The sequence below is a fragment of the Anastrepha obliqua genome, chromosome 3 (genome assembly GCF_027943255.1).
Source record: "Anastrepha obliqua isolate idAnaObli1 chromosome 3, idAnaObli1_1.0, whole genome shotgun sequence".
Classification (NCBI taxonomy): domain Eukaryota; kingdom Metazoa; phylum Arthropoda; class Insecta; order Diptera; family Tephritidae; genus Anastrepha; species Anastrepha obliqua.
Window position 1 is genome coordinate 119,808,426 of NC_072894.1, and position 25,212 is coordinate 119,833,637.

The window sequence follows — 25,212 nt, forward strand, 5'->3', positions numbered from 1 at the left end:
GTACAATAAAATAGAATAGATATGGTTTAGAACAGAAAAGATATGGTTTTCATATTATTTATTTCTTTATTCTCATATTATTTATTTCTTTATTCAATACCACGGTTTGATCTCTATCTCGAGACCCTAGTCACGGAGCGGCATGAAAAATACTCTGAACTAAAGCATTCACCAACAGCTTCCATTTGATACCCATATTGTACATACACATCCGAAGGTTACCCGGGTCCACGTTTTGACCTATATCTCGAGACCCCAGTCACGGAGCGGCATGAAAAATACTCTGAACTAAAGCATTCCCCAACAGCTTCGATTTGATATCCATATTGTACAAACACATTCTAGGCTCCACGTTTTGGTCTCTATCGCGAGACCCCAGTCACGGAGCGGCATGAAAAATACTCTGGACTAAAGCATTCACCAACAGCTTCCATTTGATACCCATATTGTACATACACATCCGAAGGTTACCCGGGTCCACGTTTTGACCTATATCTCGAGCCCTATTTCCAAAATAAAATATAATCCATGTTACTCGCGGATGATGTAGCTTTCGAATGGTGAAAGAATTTTTAAAATCGGTCCAGTAGTTTTTGAGCCTATTCATTACAAACAAACAAAGTTTTCCTCTTTATAATATTAGTATAGATATAGATTAAGCTTGTTTTCAGATAAACAAAAATCAGCTGAGCAACGCTGCTCCTGATTTTTTGTGGAGTGTAGAGGGTGGATAATACCGCACATTCGCCATATGCGAGCCATTGTTTCTATATTTTATTTTCATTGTATGTAAACACTTCTCTAAATTCATTAAGTCAATGGCATTATAAATTATTATTTGTATACGATATTTTCTTTTACGATATAAAAAGCGATAACAGCTCTGTGATCAATTTCACAAAACATGATTATTGGCAACATTGGTATTTTGTTTTGTGTCAAAAAGGCGAAGTTCGTGCAACTTCGATTAATTCCTTTTATATAAAATTTAATATAGTTCGCTGTTACAAAGTAATAAATGAAAGTAGAGCATTTACCCATAAAGAGTTGTGTGAATAAACGAAGAACGATAATTGCTTTGAAAAATTACTGAATGTGCTTTCTGTGTCGGAGTTGAATCATCGGGGTTGGGCAGCTCACTGTCCAACTACTCCGTCTACGAGTATTTATGTGGATATGAATGATATTGTATGTACCTAGGATTTAAAGCTGACAAAAATTTCTACAGAGTTTGTGTATTGTGTCTACGGTAGTCAAAAATATAATTAATTTTTTATAATAAAAAATAGTGTTGAAGTCAGTAAATGTACATTCCTTTGTGATTATGTGCAAAGTGGTTTTTCTCAAAATATCGCTTTTAAGTGAATAATACAAAAGAAAATTTTTTTTTCGGCAGGACTAGGTCCTGTATTTTTAAGGGTGGGATACGACAATACTGCAAAAAGGTACAAAGTAAAATAAAGCAAAAAATATTGCAGAAATGTCTGCGAATTTAATGGAAAATTTCGCAGCGCTTCCTGCTGATGTGCGAGAAAAGTTGGCTGAGCTGGATTTGGAATTATCTGAAGGTTTGTTTGCTTGATATATCTAGTTGAAGGAAAATCTATTATGTACATATGTGCCCCTCTAGGAATGAAGTCAATAGTTCTTTTGTCTACTTTTTCTGATATGCGTACCATGTTAATCAAATCTCCTTTGTATATATATTGCCTCAAGTATTGTTTGTGTATATATGTATATACGAGTATGCATGGTCGAGATTAAAAAGGCAATTGATTTATTCTTTATGCTTTGGTGTTAGAACCGGCATCTATATCTATGCAATTTTTATACATATATCTTTGTAAATTTGTATGTGCTTTTAATTTATCGCTGCTTATTTTTTCAGGCGACATAACCCAGAAGGGATATGAGAAGAAGCGAGCCAAGCTGCTTCAACCATTTTTAATACCGACAAGCGAAGGTGAGACTATTTCCAAATAATGAAAAACGATAACTTAAAGACTTGAAGTAATTAACGGAACTTAAACTATTTCCCCCCTCTTTTCGCTTTTAATCCCCATGACTCACTTGTTAATTTCTAATAATGAATTGAACACTTCTACTATTCGAGTATGTGTTGACTTATTTACATACATAAACACTGTTTTATATAATCTAACTTTGATGACTGTTTACTCATTAAAAACAGTGTTTTTGATAGATTAGAGTGAAGTAAAAAACTATTATAACTTTTATTGACGATTTTCAGTGTTTTTATTGCACAACCAAAATCCGATAGTTCTTAAATGAATATAATGTTTCCAAATAGTTTGTTTTATTTTACCTACATTAAAATGCATCACCAACGCATGAAATATTAAATCGCCGATAAATTATAGTATGAAGTCACGGCAGCTTCGAAAGTAAATTTTTTGTGTTAAGTGGTAGCGATATTTCAGAAACGATGATTACATATTCGCAGCGTAATTGTATATTAGTAAAGCTATTCAATAAGATTTATCCATTGGAATAGATATGTGATGATGTCATTGTTTTCCCTTTTCTTTCTGCAAGTCCTTTCCGACCTGCAAGGCACATTCATTCATCGTGGAATAAAGTCTAAAACTGATACTTTTGAAATTGCTCGTTGAATTAAAGTAATAAATACAATAACATCACCTTTATATGTATAATATACTAGCATCACCCAGTGGGCTTCGCACCACCATACATAAAATGTTTGTTTTATATCGCAAGAAATTTTTCATATTAAGTTTTCTTTATAGAACTCGTAAAATGTTTAAACAGTTGAATTAGTTGATTTTTTTCATTCAACATACTTTCTAAAGATGTCACAATAGCCTTTTCTGTACTTTTTTAAAATTTGATTGTGGTGGTCACCTATATACAGGTAAGGTACCGGTTCAAACACATCCTAGGGTTATCCAGGTCCACGTTTTGGTCTATATCTCGAGACCCTAGTTACGGAGGGGCATTAAAAATACTCTATACTATAGAATCATCAGCAGCTTCCATTTGCTACCCATATTGTACGAACACATCCTTAAGTTATCGGGGTCCACATTTTGGGCGATATCTCGAGACCCTAGCCACGGAGCGGCATCAAAAATACTCTGTACTATAGAATCATCAGCAGCTTCCATTTGCTACCCATATTGTACAAACACATCCTAGGGTTACCCGGGTTCACGTTTTGGCCTATTTCTCGAGACCCTGGTATCCGATTCTTAAAATTTTAAAACACAAACCATCTACTGAATAGTCTAAACAAAGCCTAAAAATTTGGTTTGGATAGGTGAGCCCGTTCGCGAGTTTTAAGCGAATATAGGGACAGATTTTCACATTTATATATATAGATATATAATTGGCGCGTACACCCTGTTTTTTGGGTGTTTGGCCGAGCTCCTCCTGCTATTTGTGGTGTGCGCCTTTTTTTATTCCAGAACTGGAGGAACCTACAGTTTCAAGCCGACTCCGAACGGCAGATATTTTTATGAGGAGCTTTTTCATGACAAAAATACACTCGGAGGTTTGCCATTGCCTGCCGAGGGGCGACCGCTATTAGAAAAATGTTTTTTCTTAATTTTGGTGTTTCTCCGAGATTCGAACCGACGTTCTCTCTGTGAATTCCGAATGGTAGTCGCGCACCAACCCATTCGGCTACGGCGGCCGCCAACATCCACTTTAGGTAACGGTTATTATGTTCTGATGGGATTGGTGTACTGATTCACCAGATATTCAGTTGAAGAAAAATATAATAAATTTAACAGAGTTTAAAATAGTCTCCATACCCCGTTGAAGAAAGTGAAGCATTTCTAAGCAATATATTTAAAGTTGCAGCTCAAATCAAAAGCTCGTAATGCATAGTATCAGTTCAAACAACAATCAGAGAATTTACATTAATTTGTTTTCGAGCGCACCCATACCCCTTCACGCTTGCCCTACTCCATAAATTAAGATGTTCAATGTTTTTATATAAACCAATTTAGAAGAGAGGTAAATCATTGATAATAATTAAATCATTAAACTCATTAGTGGTATGTCACGCTAAAACTAAAAAAACGATTATTTAATTTTAAGCATTTAAGCAGCATAGGTCACTTATTATCCACACAATGCATAAATGATTTAAAAACAAAAAGAATGTACAAAATGTATCTTATAAAAATTGTTAATTTGTTTCTTTACTCAATAGGAAATGACTCTAAAGATTTGGACAAGGGCGACAAGCAGATGCCTCCTTATTATAATATTAAACCGCCGCAACCGCCAAACCTAAAGACTGTGAAAGACGGAGCCTTAGTATCAAGTGAGGGATATAGTTACGTAACTGAAGTCCCGTCACTTCCATCATCTCATCAAAGACATTCCAATGCATCTAAAAAGTCAGATGGCAGCCATCATTCAATGAGTGGTGGCGGTAGTAGTGGTGGCGGCGGTGGTGGTGGCAGTGGCAACTTCAGTGGAAGTAGTCATGTAGAAAGATCCGAATCAAGTCATCAACATAGCAGGCAACGACGTACACAGCGAAAAATTACACACAATGAGAAACGTTATCATTCCGGTAAGTTATTTTGCATTGAGTACAGTATGGAGGCAATATCAAAGCTGATATACTTTACGAAAATGTGTATTTAGAAGTGCGACAAGAAGCTGTACAACAAGCGCTTGCAGCACTAAAAACTCGCCCGAAGCCTAGTTTACCAATGCCATCGAAGAGAAGTTCTGTGCTCAATCGAAGTCCGGACCGCAATAATGATGATATTGGTGAGCGGGTGTAGAATGCCCGGGAATACATCATAAATAGAAATAAAAAATGCATTACTTTTATTTTAATAACTTTTGTTTAGATTCATCGACTGATGAAGAATCCATTCCTGAGGAAACAATTTCTCCCGATAAGGAGTACAATTATCCACGTGATCATGTTAGCAATATAATGGAGCCAATTATAAAACCTCCCATACGAGACTCATCAATGGGCGGTGCACAAAATAAACATAAATATCCGGAACGGCGGCCACCACAAAATTTGCCACCACTGGTAAGTCTTTAGTAAATGTTTATTATTATATTAATACTATAAAAAATAGTGAACTATTCGAATTACCATTTAAAGCCAACTTCAGATACATCCAGCACAGAATCGCCACCAACAGCTTACATGAAGGAAAATACAGATTTTAATGATAGCAAAGACAAGCACAAACCATGTAAGCTAAAACTTCCAAATATAATTATGATAATTGTATTTTGATTTTATATACGTATGTATATTAATACTTAATTGTGGCATTCATTATTGCGTTTAATATGTCAGACGCAGCTCCGGATATCACTCAATTCAATAATACCCGTCACGCAGCAGATCGCGTGACGCGCTATGTAAATGTTTCCCAAACCGATCTAGGCGAGTCGGATACAAATGGTCGCTGGAAAGTTTCAGCGAAAATTCAGCAGCTCCTGAACACGCTTAAACGTCCCAAACGACGACCATTGCCTGAATTTTATGAAGACAACGATATCGAACTCGAAATTGCAGCAAATCCCAAAGATCCAAATGCGCCAAAACCCGAAGGCAGTATTATGACGGCAGTACAAGGTGAACAATTGGCGGTACCAGCTGGTTTGCCACGATCACTGGAAGCGGCACTACAACGTTACGGTGCTAACTCGTTCAAATCGCCAATGGCGACGGTACTCGATCCGAATGGAAAAATCACCACAACTTTAACGTATGGGAAATTGTTGTCACGAGCACAGAAAATAGCGTATGCACTGTCAACTAAAATCTTTAGTAAGGGTCCCGAGCAGATTACTCTAAAGCCCGGCGATCGTGTGGCTTTAGTTTATCCCAACAATGATCCTTTGAGGTTCCAAGATTTTTTAATTTTAAAATATTTTTATACTAACTTTGAGTTTTGCAAATTTTAGTTTTATAACCGCTTGGTATGGATGCATGTTTCGGGGTCTTGTACCGCTACCAATTGAGCTGCCGCTATCTAGCTCTGATACACCGCCACAACAGGTGGGCTTTCTCCTTAGCTCGTGTGGTATCACTGTCGCGTTGACATCTGAGGCCTGCCTGAAAGGTTTGCCAAAGTCTGCAACCGGTGAAATTGCTAAGCTGAAGGGCTGGCCACGCCTCCAATGGTTTGTAACTGAACATCTGCCTAAACCGCCTAAAGATTTCAATGTTGGTAATATACGAATTGAGGACACGGCAACGGCATACATTGAATATACAACCGATAAGGAGGGTAGTGTAATGGGTATGTATCAAAAAGCTTTTATTTATTTTCAAGGTAATAAAATATTACTTTCACAACTCTCTGCATGCATCCAAATAATATATACCCATTTATATGATGTCCTCTCTAACATTTTCTTTTTTTCTTTTAAGGAGTTACAGTCACTCGTTTGGCCATGATGAATCATTGTCGTGCTCTCACCATGGCTTGCCACTATACTGAAGGTGAAACAATCGTTTGTGTGTTGGATTTTAAGCGTGAAGTCGGCCTATGGCACGCTGTGCTCACCTCAGTCTTGAATGGAATGCATGTGCTGTTCATTCCCTATGCACTAATGAAGTTGCGTCCTTCGTCGTGGATGCAGCTTATCACCAAACATCGTGCCTCATGCTGTCTGGTGAAAAGTCGTGACTTGCATTGGGGGTTACTGGCTACAAAGGACCACAAAGATATCTCGCTGTCGTCTTTGCGTATGCTGCTCGTTGCTGATGGTGCCAATCCTTGGTCCCTATCATCATGTGATCAATTCTTAAATGTTTTTCAATCGAAGGGTTTGCGTTCGGACGCGATATGTCCCTGTGCCAGCAGCTCAGAAGTTTTTACAGTGTCACTGCGACGCCCAGGCCGCTCATCTACCGGCTTTAGTCAGTCTGCTACTGGACGGGGTGTGCTATCTATGGCCGCTCTGTCGCATGGTGTTGTGCGTGTGGATAGTGAAGATTCACTCACATCGCTAACACTGCAGGATTGCGGACAAGTTATGCCAGCTGCACAAATGGTTGTGGTGCGTTCTGAGGGTTTACCAGTGTTGTGTAAAACCGATCAAGTTGGTGAGATTTGTGTAACGAGTGGTTCGACGGGTACAGCGTACTTTGGTTTAGATGGTCTTACCAATGCGACATTTAAAGTACAGCCGTTACTTGAAGATCCAGATACCACAAAAGATGAGTCCACATTTAAACCAATCAATGACGAGTATTACGTGCGTTCGGGCCTGCTAGGTTTTCTAGGCCCTGGCGGTTTGGTATTTGTGTGTGGTTCACGCGATGGTTTAATGACTGTAACGGGTCGCAAACATAATGCTGACGATATCATTGCTACAGTGTTAGCTGTGGAACCCATGCGCTTTATTTATCGCGGCCGGATCGCCGTCTTCAGTATTAAGGTATTACGAGATGAACGCGTTTGCGTAATAGCCGAACAGCGTCCAGATTGCTCCGAAGAAGAAAGTTTCCAATGGATGTCCCGTGTTCTACAAGCCGTCGATTCTATACATCAAGTGGGCATATATTGTCTAGCGCTCGTGCCACCAAATCATTTGCCGAAAACTCCATTGGGCGGTATACATCTGTGCGAGGCGCGACGACGCTTTTTGGAGGGCTCACTGCACCCGGCTAATGTGCTAATGTGTCCACACACGTGCGTCACTAATCTGCCAAAACCGCGAGAAATACATCAAGGTGAGTTTTTAGGTGCAGGGGTAGGAGTGGAGAAGGACATTACTATACAAACAATATATTGCATACAAAACACTTACGCAAACAAACCGCACCACATACTAAAACAACCGCCAACTGCTATGTGTATGACCCCAAAGTGTTTAACTATAGCCAAATTGATCTGTAAAATATTTGATTTAAACAAAAAAAAAAAAAGATACACTCCATACTTTCTTAACGTGTTAAATTTCTCCTAAGGCAACGTTGTAATGACGAAAATTTATATTACGATAATTGGCTATTGATAAAATAAGATTTGCGAATGCAAATTCTGATGATCCAATCTGCAGCCTCTAAAAAGCTGGCATTAAAATACTTATTTAGCCCTGATGTATCAGATCTAGTAAGTTGTTATATTAAAATAATAATAATAGTTTTTAAAAAATTTTTTCTCGTCGTTCACTTGGGCACAAGTAATTCGCACCTAAACAACGCCAATTACAGACATGCCGTTTGTGGTGAAAGTTTACTTTACTTTGTGTTCGATACAATACAATTAAATATTTCAGTAAATCTAAAATTGATCGGTTACGCCAATTTATAACAGTTTTGGTATCATTCTAACGTTTGGGATTGGAATTTTCATTTGTCATAATGCATACACCAAATTATGGCGAATTGAAATTGTTTTTCAAATTGGTACTGATTCAAATTGATTTGAGTGATCTTTCGCTAAATTTCATTGTAGCATATTTCTTTCAAACCATCAACCAACTCCCGCGTTATTTTTCGGTCTTTATATATAAGATATTTTACGCATTTGTGTGCATATGTAAACGCTATTACGCTATTGAAACTAATGTAAATACCACTTTAGATGTTTTTGGTGTTTTTGAAACTTCTGCAACCATACAAAAATAAGAAATTGCTGAGTATGTATGTACGTGTATGTAATGTATATGTATCATGTCCTATTTGTGTCTTTTGCAATTTTTTCGCATTCATTTTATGACTTAGTTGCTCCATTTAACAGAGGGATCGTTGTAAAATAAATACGCATTCTCATCGGTTCATTGTCATATTCAAAGTCATCTCGTTAATTTTACTGTGTATATTAAATAAAACCAATAATTTTCTTAATAATGCTTTTATTATTACAAACAATGTAATTATTTTTCTTTTCTTCATTATGCTGCCTCTTTTCGAAACCATTACTTTGATGCAACCATAATCAACATTGTACACACTTGAAAACATAACCAACCACCAACTACACTTCTACTACTACCACCACAACTACCACTACTATTGCTATAATTAACACGAACAATATCTACAATACATTTATAAAAATAATTTTATATAATACTACACTCGACTTATTTATCATATAACGAATTGGTTGAAATGAATGAAATTGTTGCAATTTAAATCCAATAAAAACAAACAAAAATGTACTAACATCAAAAAGGTGTGCAAACTACAACTCCAAAAATAAGCTCATCTGGATGTGGTATTACAGACACGTCTGTTGGGCCAGCCTCAGTGATGGTTGGAAATTTAGTGCAGGGCAACCGTTTAGCCATCGCACAAGGTCGGGACATCGGCTTGTCAGAGGAGAATGAACGAAAGGTAAGTGGCCGCAATGGTCAACAATTTGCAAATTAATTATATTAAAATTTATAAATTACAAATAATAATAATGGTACCACTTGAAAGTCCCGTTATTGATATAAGTTATTTGTTTTCAGCATCAATTAATAACTGGAGTCTTACGTTGGCGTGCTAATACTTCACCGGACCATATCATCTTTACGCTGTTGAACTCGAAAGGTGAGAAAAGTCACAAACAATATTTTTTATGTACTATTAAAGTAAAGTACGGAATACTTACCAATCAGATTCACTTGTAAACTAATTTAAAGCGGAAATTTTGAATTTCCAAGCGTTATGTGCTTTTTTATTTTCTAGTACAGTCTCCAAAACTGAACTCACATGCGAGTTTATGCAGATATTCATTGTCATATAACCTACATACATTTTACGCCCAAAACAGATTTTTAGATTTTTGATTTGCTTGGCTAAAGTTTATAAAATTGCAGGTTTTTCCTCCACTTTTTGTACTACATTAAGGGGGGATTCTACTGTAAAAATCTAATTTTCATGGATTTTGTTTTCATACTTGTATTAATTTAATTAGTAAAAAAAAGTTTAGGGTTACATAAACACAGGTCTTGAGTGTACAAAAAAATTTTTTAAATTTATTTTCATTTCAAAATGGCAGCTGTACAGCCGCTCCCCCGAAACGCCTTTTGAAATCTGCCCACACTGTCGCGCATTTAAAAAAAATCTGAAATGAAAAAAACCAAATTTTTTTTATTATATATCATTATTTTTAGTTGTTAAGCCTATTACTTGCAAAAAAAAAATTTTTTTGTAAAATTTTTGAAGTTTTTTAAAAAATCGACATTTTTTTGTTGTCATTTTGTTATTAAAAAAGGGGTTATAAATAATAAATTTTTTCCCACCATAGCTTTAAAAACTAGTAAATATTGTTAAAAATATACTATCAAAGTTTGAGCTTGATATGTTAATTTTTCACGGAGCTGTGATGTGGGCAATTTTGAAAACGTGGTTTCGAGAAAAACACGCTTAAACAATTTTTCATACTTACAGCTTAATCAGCTATTCCTGCCCCATATAACATTTCGTCTGCTCTTAATATTTCATTATCCTCTTCAAGAAGAGCCTCTGTACGAGCTTTTCGGGCTTCGTGGGTGGAGTAGGGAACGTCTTATCTCTTGATCAAGCGCATATGACCGTAAACCGCTCGTGCGCTCAGTTTATACCTGCTTTGCTAAAACTTTTATAACTTGAAAACTATTCAAGATTTCTTTTTAAGATTTTCATGGAACATTCTGGAGTTCTTTCTGAGTATGTTTCAACAAAAAGTAAAAAATCGATTTTTTTTAAGTTTTACAGTAGAGGCCCCCCTTAAACGATTTGCGTATCCACGCAAGGGCTTCGATGATGATGAACAAGTTTTTCAGTTATTATATCTGAAAATAGTAGCGTATCACTAGAACGGATATTCACCACATATATTACGCTTATTTTACAATAATTCATATCGTGAAGCAATTCACAGAAATCTGCGTTGGTTTGAAAGATATCAAAATATTAGTTTGGGGAAAAAGAAATCCATTATTTTTGTCTAAAATTTTAGCGCAAATGCTTTAAAACTGTTTTATGATCGATCTTTAGCTCCTGGGCGATGCTACGACTACTAACATGCCGGTCAGCTTAGATTATATCTGTAATTTTCTCGACATTTTCTTTAACATCAAAAATGTCTGAACGAAGTCGGCGAAATCAAAATTGCACTTAATTAGCTGGTATTGTATCGGCACCATAAACACCATTCACGATTTCAGCGGCCTGGATTGCATTTTCGCTTTTATCAAAGAAAAATTGTAAAATGTACCGAATTTTCTCTTTGTTGGCTTCCATTGTCAACACTCTGTAACTCACAACTGAACGGAACAAATAAAAAACAGCAAAAAAAATGTTTCGTGTGAAATGTCACCTTGACAGAGAGCATATACTTTAAATTGTCTGATCAATACTTTACGAGATATCGATCACTACAGTCGTCTACCGAGAAAATAATGGATTTCTTTGTTCCAATAGAGAAAAGTTTGATGAATGTAGCTATCAGTTTGACCACATCACATAAAGATCGATAGCTATAGTTTTATTTAAGTAATTTTTGTTATAAGTGTATACTGTAAGGATTCCAGTTATTTTTTACTCTCTCCGACCACTAGATGAACAGCACATTTCAATGTTTTACGATTCGTAAAAATATGTGTAGAAAGTTTTTGTTTAGAGGTGAAGAAATTTTGAAAGTTGTTTTGTTTTCTTTGAGTTGTTTTTTTTATGACTTTTCGAACTTCGTCACTTGAGGATTTTGAACGATTCCATGTCAAATGATGCAAGTACTTTTTACATTATTGTTGTTGTTGTAGCATCATGCAAGCGAAAGCCCTTGGCTGGATGTAAATCCGAGTGGTTCCGGTAACTTAGAACCGACTGTCGTAGGAACGTGGTCGTTTCACATGGTTTTCAGTTTTTTCCTAAAATTAGTTTATTTTTAGGCTTGAGTATAATAAAAAGTAGTCTGAAAAAATTTAGTAATTTTGATATTTATTCAATGCTGAAAATTTTGGTATGGAGTGTTTTAAACTCAAATATGAAACCTTTTGTTTTTTGATTTGTGTAATTTTAATTGCATTTATGTATGTGCTAAAGAGGAAAAGTTCAGAATCACTTGCGCAAATCTGGTCCACTTAGTCTCGTTACTGAACTCTCTCTCTCTTCCTCTCTTCTGCAACATATTCAGAGTCTATATAACAGTTGATTTCAAAAATATCAGTATTACCGAGGGAACTCTGCAAATTTGAGCGTTTAAACTCAATTTAACTGTATTTATAAAACATAAACCTCATTCGGTCGGGGAAAATGGATGAATTCAAAATCGAAAGCTCATGGCGACTATTTTCTAGGATAGCGAGGGAATATAATAGTCGATCATCTGCCTGAGATGCCTACAATTTTTTATTAGTATAATATTATGCTAGGTTATTGGCTCAGGTACGGAAGCGTAGCGAGTGTGTATGCAGTGTGGCGTTCTTTCAATATAATGCGACTGTTGAAGGACACGGAATTTTTAAAAGGCCAGGCGTGATTCCGAGCAATTTTTTTTTTGTATTATTTTTTTTTTTTTAACAACAAAGACTTTTTTTTTTAATATTTACATATATTTATTTAATGTTTTAAAATCATTGTCGTACTGTTCTTACATTAAGGGGGTATTCTGGTCTAGACGCCTAAATTTTAGGTATTTTTAAAACTAAGATAAAAATTAAAATCATTTTTACTATCCATTTTTTATGGTTTTTATTAATATTGGAAAAGTAATATATAAAAAAAATAAATAAAAAAAATCGTGGAATTACAAGCCGGCAGAGTGGGGGCTACATAAAAAACGGTGCTCCATGCTCGACATGATTCCAACCCTTGTAGTGATCTAAAATAAACAAATTAAAAAAATTCTTCATTAGTTAGGATGTCGCCATCGGATTATGTCAAATCAAAGAAAAAAAATTCACAAAATGGCGTCAACTTGAAAAAAAAAAACAAAAAAAATTTTACCCCCTTTTTTTAGCTTTTCAAATTTTTTAAAAATACTTCAAACTTAAATTTTTGAAAATGCGAGGCAGGCGCAATGGACAGATGTATAATAAAAAATTCTTATCAAACTTCAAAGCGATCGGTCAAGTAGAAGTTGAGATATCATGACGACCATTTCAAAAAAAGTAGTTTTGAGAAAATCGCGTTTGAAGTTTGAGCAACAATTCCAATATAATAACTTAGATCATAATATTTACTACTCACTCTGGATTAATCGGCGATATATTTCCAGGTATATATGTATTATAAAAGTATAAAGTATATATAATATATATATATGTATAGAATAAATAAAGGTTGTATGGAATACAAAAGATTATCTGGAAAGAACGAGTCCTCAAGTCTTCCGGTAACATCTGGCGTTCATTGTGCGATTTGCTCCACTCGGCCGGCTTAGACGCCACGTCACAAAATCTGTTGAAGGGCATATTTTTGAAGGTCTAAACTTTGAAAATATGCAAAAAAATCGATTTTTTTTCAAATTTCTAGACCAGAATACCCCCTTAAGTACATTAAATCGCGAACTGATCAGACGCCCCTCGTACGTACTTTTAAAGTTTTTACATGTATTCTATCTTTTTGTATTAAAATGTTAATTAACATATCTTTCTTAAAGGTGCTATCGCAAAAACTTTGACATGCTCAGAATTACATAAACGAGCCGAAAAAATAGCAGCGCTTTTACAAGAACGAGGACGTATTGAACCTGGGGATCATGTTGGTAAGTTAAATATGAACTAGTTATTGGCCTGGGGTCCAACATTCTCGAATTCTAGAAAGCATTTTGCTAGTTTACTAAATTTTCATTTATTATAGTATATTTTTAAACAAATTAAATGCGGAAAAATTTATAAAAAAATATTTACCAAATATATATATAATATTATAATAGTAATTTTTTAATGATTGTGTATCATTTAAACCTTCAAGTTTTTAAATTTGGACGCGCAATGCTAAGAAAAGCACCAGTGTTCAGAAATGAAAAAAATCTCATTTAAAGCGTATTTACTCAGTTTGAGTTTTTCTACTCTCTCCTCAGAATTTTTTCACTGAGAAATCTGTTTTTTTTTTTTATTTATAAATTATTTTTTTTTTTGGGTGTTTGATCTTCAGTAACTCACAAGGGTACAATAAATTAAAAATCAGCATTTTCATCGTTTAAACGAGCTCGGTGGTCTGTCATAGAAGGATGCGACTGCTATTAGAAACTTTTTATAAATTAAAAATGTAAACAATTTCAAATCCGATATACACACATACTTATACACATTTCGTGTTATTATTTTTTTAAATATTGTCAAATAATGTATTTTTTAGTTCTTAACCTTCAATTTGATACAATATTCTACTACAAAGTGGCGCAAAACTAGTCCCCCTTTTATATATATAATATATATATAATTGGCGCGCACACCCTTTTTGGGTGTTTGGCCGAGCTCCTCCTCCTATTTGTGGTGTGCGTCTTGATGTTGCTCCACAAATGGAGGGACCTACAGTTTCAAGCCGACTCCGAACGGCAGATATTTTTATGAGGAGCTTTATTCGTGGCAGAAATACACTCGGAGGTTTGCCATTACCTGCCGAGGGGCGACCGCTATTAGAAAAATGTTTTTCTTAATTTTGGTGTTTCACCGAGATTCGAACCAACGTTCTCTCTGTGAATTCCGAATGGTAATCACGCACCAACTCATTCGGCTACGGCGGCCGCCCTATTGGAAGATTTATAATTTTTGCGAATAGAGTCGTACGTAAATCATATTTGACACATGTGAAATAGACAGCTGCAGTATACAAACAAACAAGCAATGGAGCGCGTAAAGTTCAAAAAAAATATTTCCATCCCTCAAAATATTTTTTTTTTATTTAATAGAAAAGTTGTTAAAAAACAAACTTGGATGATTAATTTTGCGCCACCTTGTATTTGTATTCGAATTAACTGGAGATGTTGGCCCAGGCGAGAGTTATGTATTAACGTGCCTTCTAGCCGGTAGATGCCACTAGAAAGCTGGGCAATAAAACTTTATTTTTTATAATTACACCTCATTCGTGAAAAAAAGAACGCAGTAGGATTAAATTACAAAGCAAATTATGTTTTTTTTTGTGAATTCTGAACCACCATATGATAATTTTTAATTTAACTAAAATTTTATCTTTTTTTAATGAAGCTTTAATATTTCCACCTGGCTTGGATCTATTATGCGCCTTCTATGGCTGTCTTTATTTGGCTGCTATTCCGATCACTATTCGACCACCTCATCCACAAAATCTTATAACGACTCTACCAACTGTGCGCATGATTGTCGATGTCTCGAAAAGTGTTATTGTGCTTTCTATACAACCGATAATAAAATTATTGAAATCGCGCGAAGCTGCTGCTTCCATCGATCCGAAAACTTGGCCACCCATATTGGACATTGACGACAATCCTAAACGAAAATTAATGTCAATTGCGAATGCACCATTGGACTCTACGGCATATTTGGATTTTAGCGTCTCCACTTGTGGCCGCTTGAGTGGTGTGAACATTACGCATCGGTAAGCTAAGTGGATCAAAAAATATTTTACTAATTTATTAACATTTTGAAAAACTATTACTTTGAATCTGTTTTTTACGTTCTCCCATTTAGCCCTAACCACTTGCTTGGCTTTAACTTTTTATAGGCGCTTTAACTAATGTTTTATGTGTTTGTTCCTGCAGGTCCCTTTCTAGTCTGTGCGCAAGCCTAAAATTAGCCTGCGAATTATATCCTTCTCGTCACGTTGCTCTCTGTCTAGATCCATATTGTGGTCTCGGTTTCGCCATGTGGACCTTAATTGGTGTCTACAGTGGTCATCACTCGATTCTCATTGCACCATACGAAGTTGAAACGAATCCCAGCCTGTGGCTATCAACATTGTCGCATTATCGGGTACGAGATACCTTTTGTTCGTATGGCGTCATCGAACTGTGCACGAAGGCACTAAGCAATTCCATACCGATGCTCAAGCAACGTAACGTTGATTTGCGTTGTGTGCGCACATGTGTAGTGGTGGCTGAAGAGCGTCCGCGCGTACAATTAACACAGCAATTTTGTAAGCTCTTCCAAGCGCTTGGCTTGAATACGCGTTGCGTGTCCACTTCATTTGGCTGTCGTGTTAATCCAGCCATCTGTGTGCAGGGTGCCAGCTCGGCAGAGAGTGCACAAGTCTATGTTGATCTGCGCGCGTTGCGAAATAATCGAGTTGCTCTGGTGGAACGTGGTGCGCCAAACTCGCTGTGTCTGATCGAATCAGGGAAGCTATTGCCGGGCGTAAAGGTAATAATTGCCAATCCAGAGACAAAGGGGCACTGTGGCGACTCACACTTGGGTGAAATTTGGGTAAATAAATAAAGTAGAATATACTAAAATTGAAAACTAGTAAATTAAATTAAATCTTTAATTTCCGATATATTGCGTTTTGTTTATAGGTGCAATCACCACACAACGCTAATGGCTATTTTACCATTTATGGTGATGAAACTGACTATAATGATCATTTCAATGCCAAACTAGTGACTGGCGCGACAACAGAAGTCTACGCACGCACTGGCTATTTAGGCTTTTTGCGGCGCACTGAATGTTCGCAAGCTGTTTCCATTTTGGATGAGACCACGCCCAGTGTGGCCAGCCGTGACAGCGATAATGAATCTCTGAACTCGATGAGTCAGTTGCATTTGAATTTCTCATCGATGTCGACTGGACCGCAAGTGCCCAGCGTTAGCGGCGATCCGTGCTCAATAGGAAACATCAACGATCAAGAACTTCACGATGCTGTGTATGTAGTGGGTGCTTTGGACGAGGTGATTACGCTACGTGGCATGAATTATCATCCGATCGATATAGAAAACTCGGTGCTAAGGTGTCACAAGAAAATCGCTGAATGGTATGTAACACATACATGAACAACTACTGTGTACCATTTATGTATAAAATTGAATTGTGATTTTATTTTTTAATGCAGTGCCGTTTTCACATGGACTAATTTATTAGTTGTTGTTGTTGAGCTTGACGGGAATGAATCTGAAGCATTGGACTTGGTACCATTAGTAACTAACACAGTTTTAGAAGAGCATCAGTTGATTGTTGGCGTTGTTGTTGTTGTCGATCCAGGTAATTGCATATAGATTTGTTGGCCATATTAATTGAAAAATTAAAAAGATTTTAGAACAAAAAACGTCATAAAAATCTCTCAAGTGCACTTTTCTTTACTAACAGGGTGCTCCAAAAAAATGTATCCACATTTTACGTGTTTATAAAAACATTATATTATATATATATATAGCGATTAGGGATGCCATGGATATTCACAAGAGTCGCAAGAACCACTGGAAATTTAACGCGAAACTTCAGAAAATTCTATATTACAGATTAAAATTGTAAACTAAAGAAAACAAATACCTAAATTGATGCCCATTTCGAAATGCCGAACAAAATTTCTTGAAGTTTCACGGTAAATTTGTAGTAATTCTTAAGACGCGTTATTTGTGAATATCATAACCAGTGCCGCCTCTTTCAAATTGTTTCCTAATGCATCTCACTAAAACTTCCTCCTAAACCGTCTTTGCACTTCCACTATACCCTTTTCAAAGTCTAGTCTAATATCTAATGCACATTTTTGCTGCACTCTGTATTTGTGCACGCTGGTTAAATGCTGTTCAAAGTATACTTCGCCACCAATAGAGTTCAGTAAGCGTTCCCGATTGAGTCAGTAATCGTTTAAGAAGCCCCAAATAGAAGATATGACTCTTGTTAACTCTGAGTTTCGCTAGCAGATGGCAAACTGCGGTTAACTACGCTTCTTACACCAAGAATTGTTTGCGCGAAACAATCATTATTTTGATTAACAGTGCTCCAGAAATCACCAGAACGTTAAATCGTTATAATCCCATAGTTGACTTAAAAGATATTTGCAGTTATACGCAAACTTTGATGTAATGGATGTCCAATAGTAGACTTTTATGGCCACTATTTTTATATCATTTCAAAATAGGTATTCCATTAGTTGTGCCGTAATTTGAGCCAGTTTGAAATGATCGGCTGTGTTATTAAAATGAACAAGTATAATAAAAATTGTGTGTATAAGTGTATAATAATTGGATTAGAATTCACAATTTGGTGACGGTGCCATTGCTATTAATCGCGTGAAATAAACAATACCTAGCTGAACTTTTTCTCAACATCGAGAAAGATGCTGAAAAAAGATGGGCTCACAATAAATGCAGAAAAAACCAAATATCAGAAGACATGATAATTGGCACTTACCGCTTCGACGGCGTCCTATCGTTTAAGTACCTGGGAGTCACAATACCAAACGACAATAGCTCACACGACACAATACAAAGTAGGATTGCGGCAGGAAACAGCATATTTCGCTCATACCAAACTATTAAAATCTAACTTTCTTACGAGAGATTGCAAACTACGTCTCTATACCAGTCTATAAAACGGCCAGTTCTTGCACACAGTTGTGAATGCTGGTCAATGGCTTATAAAGAGTATTTGAGCAAAATGTGCTGCGAAGGGTGTTTGATCCGCTACGACTGGAAACGAATTGTGAACAAAGCTAAGTCCACCCGAGCTGTAAAGCTGCCGGATGATGATGAGGGTATTTAGGCGCCATATGATGATGTGCGCTAACAAGTCGCCCGATCTTTCAAGTCTACTCCCATTGCAATCTCACTCTCTCCCCACTTTCTACCTCGAACCACTACTTCCTAAGGTAATCGATTTCCATGACAATCTTTTTCACAACCCTCGTTAAAGATTTTTCACTTCAATAATAAATTTATTTAAACATTTAATTGGAGCCTTTTGTCAAAATCACCTACTTAGCTTTAATAGTTTTTACTTTTAGAGCAGAAAAATAAATATTTAATATTTTATTTGACTCTATTGAGCGGTATAAGAAACCCACAGCAGTCACTAATATATAATATCATTTTACATAAAGAAAAATCGAAGTCGAAATAAATTGTTTGGCCAAAACTGATTTTGTAAGACCTTTATTTCAAACCAAAATTTATATTTTTTATGTATTTCACAGGCGTTGTTCCGATCAATAGTCGCGGCGAAAAACAACGAATGCATTTGCGTGATGGATTTTTGGCTGATCAGCTGGATCCTATATACGTCGCATACAATATGTAAATACATATACAATAGTTACATAAAACATACATGCATACATACATACATACAATACGTACATATATATGACGATACATGAAAATGAAATTATTTATTATACACTATTACTTTAAGCTTATAAATAATAATAATATTAATAATAAAAATATGTTTAAATATTTTATAGTACTCAAATTGAATTGTCTTTTCATTGATGTAATTATGGAACTGAGTCCGTGCAACCAGTGGTACCCGAGCTGTATTGAAGAAGACATTGTGCCAATTTCAGATCGGTATAGGTATCGATCTCCATTGAGTCAGCTTCGTCGATTTCAACTACACCGCAACTGCGAATAAATAAAAAAAAAAATGTCGAACGAATGTTTTGAAATACTTACACAGCAATAACGAATAAGCAAAGTATGGAATGCAAATAATCAAAACTCGATTGGTTGTGAAAATACGTAGTAAGTGCATAAGAATATATGCAACGAACTACAGTAAATGGGGCAATTTAAAAACCAACGCAGAACGAGCTCTTTTAAAAAGATTACGGGCCCCTCCAATGTTCAAAGCTTTTTGATTCATACAAATATTCGGAATTCGCCATTTTAAAGGGCGATGAGTATTACAATTCTACTCACTTCTCATTTTGAAAACGATTTTCCACCTCAATCAGATGTCTTGTCGAAAAGTAGAACATGCCTGTTTCGATTAATTCTCCAGACCAATCTTGTCGTCGTGGTCTGCGTTCAGGATTAAAATTTAATGGCACAACATGTTTATTCTCCTGCAGCTTCCAGCGTAATTTATGCGATCTGTAAAATTGAAAAAAAAAAAAATCATATTGTTTTCTTTTTCGTTAGATACATAAATATTTAGCATAGTTGAAAATACTTAGTTGCTGCGAAAACGCAATCCTTTGTCTCAAACAGTTTCAGCGCCTCTTTGATGTAATGCTCTTTCAAAAATATTGAAGTACATTGAAATAATGCGAATCGTTTGATAGTTTCGACACCAAATAAAAAATGCTTGACAGATTCCAAGGAAGAAGTATTGTCCTGAGCGTAAAGCGGGTCTCTTATGTGCACCAGAGCGCCAACTAAGATGTCAAAGGATGTAAATTAGTTAGGTTATATAATTATTTTAGATTTAAATGCATCAACATTTAGATGATATCTTTAAAAATGAACAAATTGAATAGTTTCAAATAGAAATTTATTGAAAAATAAAAGCTAAACCAATAGCAATGTTGTTGTTGTAGTAGTGCACTAGGCCCTGCCAGTGTGAGGTAGTCACCGATCGTCATTGTCTAACTCGTTTAAGGGGTTAGGTGGGTTTGAAAATTTCAAAAAATCGATTTTTTTTGTCTTATTAAATAGTATAATATGTTTAAAATATTCTCCTAAAATTTCAAATTGATCCGAGTAAAATTCTACGAGATAGACCCTTCAGAAGTTCCGCCCATCAGGCCATGTCAGTGCAGCGTTTCGCAGGTATACGCGTTTATCTCAAAACTCGATTTTTTAAGTCGGTGGACACGATTTCTCGAAAAGTTATGAAGCGATTTTGTTCAAATTTTGCACACATCTTTGGAATAACATTATCAAGTTAGTGAACGAAGGATTTTTTTTTTATTTTTATTACAACTAATTTTTTCGAGCCAACACATGACGAAAATTTGACCAAAAAATGTGTTTTTTTGTTCAAAGTCTGTCAAAAATTCAAATTAAATTTTATTTTTTCCCCCTTAGTCCAGTAACGAGATTTATCCATGTACTAACGAAATATTTTTGGTTTTTTGATTTTAAATGAACCAATAATGAGTTATGCTGTCCACGGCAAGAGCATTTTTTTGTGAGACGTTAAGGGAGATGAGGTACCAACGGCTGAGTTTTCGGAATTTTTAAATAAAAATTTCACAAAATACTGTTTAAATATGTATCTTTGATATGCTGAATTGTTTAAATAAAATATATGATTGTATATATTAAAAAAAAATAGTAAAAATACCCTTTTTTTGAACCTCTGTAACCCACCTAACCCCTTAACGGTAAGCCCAGAAAACGTGCCATTTCGACAGGTTAGGTCTTGAGGGAGAGGCGTGTTAGGGTAATAAGTTTGAGAGAGCATGTGAATAGATGGTTAGAATCGTGCGGAGTGCCTTCACATGCCGGACAAATATTGAGTATGTCGGGATCGATTCTAGATAAGTAGGAGTTTAATCTACTATAATCGCTATTGGTCCAAAGTTACGCGGTTCTCATGAGTTGTACTCCTTGACCGGGAGCATGAAAGTGTTGTAGGGGGGACATCAGGAGGCCTCGCGTGGATATCCTGATAGCAGTATTTTGACAGGTCTGGAGCATGTTCACTCCGAATCACTAATGCAAGGCGACCAGACGCGCAGCATACATAATTCAGTACCAGCCGGCCAATTGCTTTAAATGTCGCCAGCAACATTTCTTTGTCTTTGCCCCAAGTGCTGCCGGCTAGCGATTTGAGAACCTTGTTGCGATTTTAGACCTAATTGGCAATTGCGGATGTATGCGCTGAAAAGGTAAGCAAACTGTCGAAGGTGACACCCAAAATGTTGGGGCTGTTAACGGCCGGTATTGGTGTGTCATCGACTTTCACCTTCAGCTGTAAAAACATTCAATAAGGTTTGTCATTTCATCATGCATCGTTTCACGCTGTGTCGAAATTATTTGAAACTATTGTCCAAATTCCGACTCAGTTTTACATATTCAAATGCATAAATATATAACCTTTTCGGACAGGGATCCTTTTGCCTCAGCGGCTATGTCAACAAGCAAAATACCCGTTAATGAAGCGAACACAATCAACAAATGTTCGACCAAGCATCAATGCATCCACAAGGATTGACTGTTTGGTGTGGTATGACATGGTGCTATTATCGCATCTTATTTCTTTTTAAATAAAGCGTTTTTCAACTTTTTTCCGATAGGGAGGGCGAACGACGCAATATTTTTTATTTTTCGCTTGTCATTTGTAAACTTCATTAGTATACATTTCATCATGGAACGCTACACACTTGAGCAACGATTGCAAATCGTGCAAATTTTTTATGAAAATAATCGTTCCGTTGCTGCTACTTTAATCCAGATTTTTTCCAAAAAATCATCTTCAGTGATGAAGCTCACTTTTGGCTCAATGGCTTTGTCAACAAGCAAAATTTGCGTTACTGGGCAGAAAGCAATCCACACGTGATTCATGAGGCACCGTTGCATCCCGGAAAAATCACTGTTTGGTGCGGTTTACATGCCGGCGGCGTAATTGGCCCATATCTTTTCGTTGACGAGAACGATCGCCACGTTACTGTGAATGGAAATCGATACCGCGACATGATAAACGATTATTTTTGGCCGCAATTGAATGGTATGGACTTAGACGACATGTGGTTTCAACAGGACGGGGCCACAAGCCACACAGCACACGCTACAATTGATTTGTTGAAGAGTAAGTTCGATGAGCGCATTATTTCCAGAAATGGACCGGTCGAATGGCCGCCGCGGTCGTGTGATTTGACGCCTCTAGACTATTTTCTTTGAGGTTATGTGAAGTCATTGGTCTACAGTAACAAGCCGGCGACGATTTGTGAGCTCAGAGCCAATATTGAACGCGAAATTGCTGGAATTTCGGCCGATTTATGCAAAAGAGTGGTCGAAAATTGGGTTCAACGATTGGACTTCGTAAAACGTGCACTCGGTGGTCATGCAAAAGAAATCGAATTTCATACTTAATTGTAAAGGGTGTTTTTTTAGAGGTTAGGTTTTCAAGTTGGCACTACTTTTTTCGTAGATGGTTTTTTTGACAGCTGTCACTTGATTTATGCTCAGTTTGGTTTGCCATTTCATAATGAATAGACTTACACATGAACAACGTTTGCAAATCGTGCAAATTTATTACGAAAATAATGGTTCGGTTCGCGCGGTTAGAAAATAATGGTTTTTGTTCAGCGATGAAGCTCATTTTTGGTTGAATGGGTATGTCAATAAGCAAAATTGTTGCATTTGGAGTGAACATAATCCACATTGCTGCCGCCGCCGGCTGCTGAGACGCCGTTACATCCTCAAAAAGTCACTGTTTGGTGTGCTCTATGGGCAGAGGGAATCATTGGTCCATATTTCTTTAAAAATGAAGCCGGCCATAATGTTACAGTCAATCAATCAATGGAGAGTGCTATAGAGCCATGATTAATGACTTTTTCGTGCCTGAATTGGACGATGTTGATGTGGACGACCTTTGGTTCCAACAAGACGGCGCTACATGCCATACAGCCAACGCAACAATCGATTTATTGAAGGAAACTTTTGGTGAGCGCATTATCTCGCGCCGTGGACCTGTGGCGTGGCCTCCAAGATCGTGCGATATAACAGCGCTGGACTATTTCTTGTGCGGCTATGTGAAGTCGCTTGTCTACGCAGATAAGCCCGAGACGATTGACGTCTTGGAAGAGAATATTCGGCGCGTTATTGCTGACATACGGCCCCAATTGCTGCAAAAAGTGGACGAAAATTGGGCCTCTCGGCTGGAATTTATTCGAGCCAGCCGCGGCGGCCACTTGCCCGAAATCATTTTTAAAACATAATGGCAAACCCTTATCTTTATAATAAAGCTAAATTCTTGGCCATAACATTAAATTATATACGTTTTATTTCATCTTGAAAACCTAACCTCTAAAAAAAACACCCTTTATATGTTCAAACTCGATAATAAAAAAAAAATTATTTAAAAAAGTCAAACCGTTTGTGTTTTATTCAAAAAAAAAAGTTGAAGCGCTCTTACTGAAAAACGCTTTAGGACAACATCCACATATTTGAACTGTGGCCCTAAAAGGAAGGCGCTACATGCCTTAGAAGCGACGCAACGCTTGAAATTGTGAAGGAGAAATTTGACGAATGGGTAATTTCACAGCGAGGGTTTACCAATTAATCTCAGTGATCTTGTCACTTTGGATGAGCTCGAGGTCAACATTGGAGACACTATTGCGAGAATAACGCCGCACATGTTGGACCAAATCATCAATAATTAAACCAATCGTTTGAAGCACTGACAACAATTGTTCTCTCGCATTTGCTAATGTGCTAATGACATGATGTAGCTTCAAAATAAGGGCAGAATCTATTTGATATCTCACATATGCTTTTTGAACTTCTCTTCCTAATGTTCTTATCTGGTCACCTTATGTTTAATAAGTAAATATACTTTGTAAATATAACATTTTATAATTCAATTATATATCAAGACCAATTTCTTCTTTCTATACACATGGATATATATATAATTTTTTTTGCAACTCACATTTAATAGCTTCACTCGCAATTGGCTCACTGTCCGTCGATACCCAAATATGTTCAAATAAATTTGAGCCATTCAATATTGTTATTGTACGTCCTAGTAAGGAAGTTCCGTTTAGTTCTTTCAGATTTTTGTTTGGTATGCCTTGAGAACCACCGCGCGCCAGTACCAAAGCGTGTACTTCATTCTCAGTGCTAGCAGGAGAAGAAAATACCACCTATGTATTTTTTTTTTTTCAATAATATATAATTCCTCCTCCACTTACCAACAGTTTAAATTTAATGAAAGTCCTTGTAAATACGTAAATACAAAAATCTGTAGGAGATACATTTTCACTTCTCCTGTTGAATATTTAGCGGTTACAATGAAGTGCAGTGCTCTTCTGAATTAGATTATTGAATTAAATAGGCACTAAACACAATAGTTAATAAGGCAGCAATTGCTCGCTCGAATCGCTATGTAGATTTTGTCCGAAGCCAATTGAAGGTGTTTTTGTGTTTGAAACCTGTGGTCAAAGGGAGAAAGCATCGTACGTAGGCTGCGGCGAGTTGGGAAATTTAATTTTTATCTGTGTATGTTCTGATGTATATAAAAAAATTGGCGATTACACACTTTTTGGGTGTTTGGCCGAACTCCTCCTCCTATTTATGGTGTGTGTCTTGATGTTGTTCCACATATTGAAGGACCCACAATTTATCAGGAGCTTTTTCATGACAGAAATACACTCGGAGATTTGCCATTGCCTGCCGAGGGTTGACCGCTATTAGAAAAAATTTTCTATCATTTGGTGTTTCATGC

The 25,212-nt window shown here is 36.4% G+C and overlaps 2 protein-coding genes across 7 annotated transcripts; one reads left to right on the top strand and one right to left on the bottom strand.

Annotated features, from left to right (window-relative positions):
* Nucleotides 1-951: 951 nt before the first annotated feature.
* On the top strand, nt 952-19,287 carry LOC129240194 (disco-interacting protein 2). 6 transcript variants are annotated; one of them, XM_054875820.1, is made up of 18 exons: nt 952-1,249; nt 1,397-1,568; nt 1,889-1,963; nt 4,199-4,567; nt 4,642-4,770; nt 4,854-5,047; nt 5,123-5,216; nt 5,324-5,876; nt 5,938-6,275; nt 6,407-7,714; nt 9,165-9,325; nt 9,445-9,526; nt 13,563-13,667; nt 15,112-15,481; nt 15,645-16,305; nt 16,395-16,849; nt 16,928-17,076; nt 19,010-19,287. In XM_054875820.1, exons 2-18 carry the CDS (start codon nt 1,481-1,483, stop codon nt 19,111-19,113), a joined length of 5,235 nt encoding a protein of 1,744 aa, XP_054731795.1. In that variant the 5' UTR covers nt 952-1,249; nt 1,397-1,480; the 3' UTR covers nt 19,114-19,287. The 6 variants fall into 6 exon arrangements, with proteins under 6 accessions (XP_054731795.1, XP_054731793.1, XP_054731797.1 ...); XM_054875818.1 differs by having other exon boundaries at nt 952-1,188; XM_054875822.1 differs by having other exon boundaries at nt 952-1,188; nt 9,216-9,325.
* Nucleotides 18,955-24,942, bottom strand: LOC129240196 (N-acylneuraminate cytidylyltransferase A). The gene is made up of 5 exons (XM_054875824.1): nt 24,680-24,942; nt 24,418-24,608; nt 19,990-20,194; nt 19,737-19,910; nt 18,955-19,439 (listed from the first exon to the last, which is right to left on the bottom strand). Exons 1-5 carry the CDS (start codon nt 24,742-24,744, stop codon nt 19,313-19,315), a joined length of 762 nt encoding a protein of 253 aa, XP_054731799.1. The 5' UTR covers nt 24,745-24,942; the 3' UTR covers nt 18,955-19,312.
* Between the last annotated feature and the right edge of the window lie 270 nt (nt 24,943-25,212).